The 4,933-nt window shown below is 41.6% G+C and overlaps 1 protein-coding gene across 1 annotated transcript; it reads right to left on the bottom strand.

Annotated features, from left to right (window-relative positions):
* Window positions 1–3,438: 3,438 nt before the first annotated feature.
* Window positions 3,439–4,188, bottom strand: NCU04974 (hypothetical protein; the record flags this gene model as incomplete). Its single annotated transcript, XM_953791.2, has 2 exons — window positions 3,439–3,677; window positions 4,047–4,188. The coding sequence occupies 2 exons, from the start codon at window positions 4,186–4,188 to the stop codon at window positions 3,439–3,441; spliced, it is 381 nt and encodes a 126-aa protein (XP_958884.2).
* Window positions 4,189–4,933: the final 745 nt, after the last annotated feature.

Genomic DNA, 4,933 nt, shown 5'->3' with positions numbered 1-4,933 from the left:
GGGAAGCACATGTCGTGAAACGACCGTCAATCGACGGTATCCGCCTCACTACCGTCAATTGACGGTTGGCAACAGACTACCGTCGTTGGGCGCCATGTACCGTTGTCAGGAAAACTACCGTTGGAGGTCATGCAACCCAAGAGGGGAGGAGCAGATAAGAATATAGTCAAAGGCAATTACGATTATAGTGGTCCTTCTATGTTTCACGGTCGCAAATCAGACTAGCGCTGCACGAGGGTGGGTTATATTCAGTCCAACGCGGAAAGTACACCAGCGCTCCTGCCCAAGACATCGCTAAATGAACTTGGCGGTTGGCGGCGCTTAATACCCCTGTAAGCATATAGTGGTATTCAGGGGGTGAAGATAGCGCATTTGCGATACGGTTGTATATCAATAAATTAATCAATCGCACTGCGATAACAGTACCAAGGACAAAGGGGAACAGACAGGACAGTAAACGAAACATTATAGTGTTACCTATCTACGATTGGATGGGATTCTTTTTCTGTAGTAATATTGAATACCATATATCTAAATTGAATGAATATTGCGACGTTAAATTGCGTATTATTAAATACGATACTACTAAGTACGATACTGCTAATTATAATACTATTGTTAATCGGATATAGGTATTATATAATACTATAACAATTGGCTATAAACAGCCGCATACTAGAGAATAAATGCATTGTTCAAAGGTGTAAATGCTTTATACTTTCGTCTAAGGTAGTAGCCGATTGGAAGATTATAGCCGGCGAAGAAGTAGTAGCGATTGGTATACGCGTACGCCTGGGTATAGGAGGCGAAATATTGAAGGTAAATTAGAATATAGCTTAACTATAACGACCGTTGTAATGACCGCTATAATGGCGACCCTTACGTTTATACCGTAGATAAACCGGGCTATTATCATCCTCGTCATCTTCCTCGTCCTCCTCCTCCAAATTATAGCTACTACTACTACCACCGCGGGCACTACGAGCACCGATAGAGCATTAACGCTCATATTAAGAAGAAGCATGAGTAGGGGTGTATTCGCAGTACCTGCTGCTTTCGCCTTGATTATAATCGCCTCTATAGCTACTTTAACCGCCGTGACTATAACCGCCGTAACCTCTATTGTCCCTAATATCTCAGCCACCTCTATCATTACAATCAACTCTATCTCAGTTGTTACAACCGCCACCTCTATTATTATAGCCGCCACTACGGCTATTACAACCACCTCTATCATTACAACCACCTCTGTCAGGACGGCCACCTCTGTCCCGGTTGTTACGGCCACCGCTTCTATCATCACGACCACCTCTATTATCACGACCACCTCTATCGGGACGGCCACCATATAGACTATATCTAGGACTCTAATTACCAGAGCCTAGACTAATATTACACTAGGCACCATAGTTGCCGCTTAGAGTCTTAGGAGTGCCGGAGGGTTCAAGGGTCTATTCGGATAGTAAGCGACGCTATCTACCAATATTGGGGTGAAGAACGTTAGGGGGCGCGGGTAGTGCTTTTATAATAACGCTCCTATTTAGGCGATCTATTTTGGGTGCATTAGCCGGCTTAACCTATTTAAGTACGAATTCTAATAGTATTTTAACGAACTATTTTCTATCGACTTCCTTATACCGCTCGTTGAAAGGCAGGGTTGTAAAGGTTTGGTGTATAATTTTGCGGGTATTTTCGTCGGTTTTTCTCTCTTCAGATTTAGGCCGGCCCTTATTTATAATGCGTTCGGATTTAATAATATTTAATATTACGAAGCCTATATTTTATAATTCCGTTTTAATATAGTAAAATAGAAGACTAGTCCGATTGCCGAAGGTGGCCTTGTAGTCGATATATTTTACAATATAAGTATAAATCTAGTTGAAGGTCCTTCTATTAATCTAACTTTCGATTAATTCTAAGTAGTAGGCCCTATATTTATTATTATTATTAAGGTCGTATTCTAAAAGGAATAAATTGTCGGTAATAATGTTTTGAAAAAATGATATTAAAGTATAGTTGAGAAAGTTAGACTTTTTCGTACAATAGGTTTTAAGTATATATTCTCGAAGGGCTTTAAAACGCTTAAAACGGGTATTAATACTATTAATTGTATTAATAACGAGGGTGCTAGAGAATTAGTTGTAGTAATATAAGAATAAGGCCTATTGAAGCTCTTTATTTAATTTATTAATAATAATAGTATTATTTTACGGTAGCTGGACACCCTATATACGTTCAATACCTCGTATAGGATCATTTTTATTAATAGAGCGAATATAGTTACTATCTACCGCGTCGAAATCTAGCCTAGTAAGTATACTATTTTTACACAGCTTCTACAAGCTAGTACGGCTGGGCTTATAGAAGAATTCCGGGTAGGATTCTTATAATAGTCTACTATTATCCCTCTTTCCCTTTTTCCGCTTACGAATACTTAAACTAGGGGTTTCAGCACTAGGGGCGGCACCGGGGGCGACACTAGAGCTAAATACAATACCAGAGCTAGAGGCGGCACTAGCACCCCTACCACTGGGAGTGGAAGATGTAGGACCGGCAGGACCTCTACGGCCAGAGGTAGAACCAAATGCAGCACCAGAAGCAGCACCGCCAGGGCGACGAGGGGCTCCAATATCGCCAAATACATCATCATCCTCCTCATTATCGTTATTGGCATTAAAATTATCGTACTCATCGTTGTTTTACTGCGGTGGCTATCGGAAAGACTCTTCGAAATTGAAACCAGAATAGGCATCGGATGCGCTACGGCCAAATATAGTAAACGTATTAGTGGTTAATATAGTCTGGCTGAATGGAGGGACAGGCGGTCTGTTAGCCTTTACCTAAGCTTAGGCTTGAGCCTTTACCTATTGTACTTAACGAAATTATTCGGCTTTCTATTGGCGCGCTATTTCTACTTTACGAACATCTACTTTACACACTTCCTCTACTTTATATACTTCCTTTACTTTGCGAGCCTCTTCTACCTTTCAAGCCTGTTGCTCGACTTACTCCAGTATAGGACCCCTCTGTGACAGGGAAAAATCGCTCGTATCAGTAAAGCTTCTACTACGAAGAAAGCGTTCGAAATCCTTCTAGTTCGTATTGGTAGGAGTAGGAGCAGCTATAGAGGTAGCCGGTTGGGAGGTCTGAGTAGTAGTAGTAGCGGACTGGGCTTAATTAAGTTACTATTGTATTTATTATATTTACTACATTTGCTATTGCATCTGTTGTCGCATTTGTTGCTGTATTTCCTATTACATTAATTGCATTTGCGCTTAGACTCGTTACTGGATTTCTTGTTCAACTTACTATTGAAGAACTTGTAGATTTACTACTATATAACTAGGGGAAAGCTAATAAGGTGAAAAGATTTAAGGAGGTGGCTATAGTATAGGCATTGAGTACCGAGAGGCAGGGCGATGGCTAGGCGGAGTATAACTATGAGGTGGGGTAGGCGAGAAATGTTGGGCGGGTGTTAAATTCCGAGCCGGTGTTGGTACCGGGGTGTAAAAGGACGAGGCGAAAATACCTGGGAGATAACCGGGTATCTAGGAGGATATCTATAAGGAGGATATCTAGGAGTAGGGAGGTATCCAGGAGGCGGGTATCTAGGAGCAGGATATCTAGAAGTGGGAGGATATTGAACATTGGGTGTGGGCACGCTGCTACCCTGTGTACTATACTTTTATTAATATTAATAGGCAGGTGATGTTATGTTCGTTGCCGGGCCAGAGCCAGTGCTAGTGCTAGTGCCAGTGCCAGTGCGCTGGCTCTCCTTTTGGAGGATATCGGTAGATGCGGCCGACTTTATATATTTGGCCACATTCTTAAAGCGGCTACCCTACTACTCTTTGTGCAGCGATGTGATATTGCGGCGCTAAGGCAAGGTTAGAATCAATGTATATAAAGGGAAAAAAAGACCGATTAACTTACTGGATCCTAATGTATGGGAAGTTGAATACTATCTTAGCTAGTGAAAGAACGCGACGACATTTTGGACATAGCAGGTTTGGGAGGCGTATTAGTAGGTAAAGACGGTTAATTACTAGCAATATCCGGCTCGTTATCGTTATCCTCGAGACCTTGCATATTAAAACTGACGGTCCGTTTACCCTTATTAACTGGGTTAGCCGTATCCTTGGGAGGGCGACCACGAAGACGACCACTCTTGGGCTTCTTGCTGGGCATCGTCTATATCTATATCAATCAAGTAAATCTGAAATTTTGGTAATGATTATAATACGTACGTTCACAGTCGAGTATTACTGCGAAAATCCGGAGATACTTTAAATTATTTGAATTGGGTGTAGTTGATTGGAGATTGACAATCAATCGCGTGCAAAACATAATGGCTGCGGGCGACAGAATATCGTCTACGATCTGTAGTTGTTGATTTCAAAGAAAGAGAGAAAGAGAGAGAGAGAGAGAGAGAGAGAGAGAGTTGTCGCAATTAATGTAATTTGCTAGATTTCTTTTATACGCGTAGGGCATAGTCGGCTAGATTCTACCGCCTTCTATTTTACCGTATACGCGCGCGTAAATAGTCTTCATCCTGTTGGGAATTTCAAAGACTGGATGAAATCGCGGGGTGGTGTTCGCAGCAGTTGGTAAATGTAGTGATGGTATTTTGGATGAAAATTGATGGAAGTACAAAGTGGGTCGTCGAGTACGGCTCGTTTGGCCAGAACTGCAATCTTGGTAGGGGAATGGAAGCATTGCAGCCAGTAAAATTAGCGCAGTATAAGCCAATACCCCTAACACTAGACTTAAAGTACGTACAGGTGAAGTAGGGCATATATTGAATGACGGACGTGTAAATTAAGAATTAACAAACAAATAATAGTAAACAGGCACAGTAGCGGGTAATTAGATACTCTTTCCAAATATTGAAATGGTGGGTATAATATACAGACCAATTACTACGTATATTTGG

This window comes from Neurospora crassa, linkage group IV (genome assembly GCF_000182925.2).
Source record: "Neurospora crassa OR74A linkage group IV, whole genome shotgun sequence".
NCBI lineage: Eukaryota > Fungi > Ascomycota > Sordariomycetes > Sordariales > Sordariaceae > Neurospora > Neurospora crassa.
Note: the sequence above shows the minus strand (reverse complement) of the source record. Positions and strands in the feature narration are given on the sequence as shown.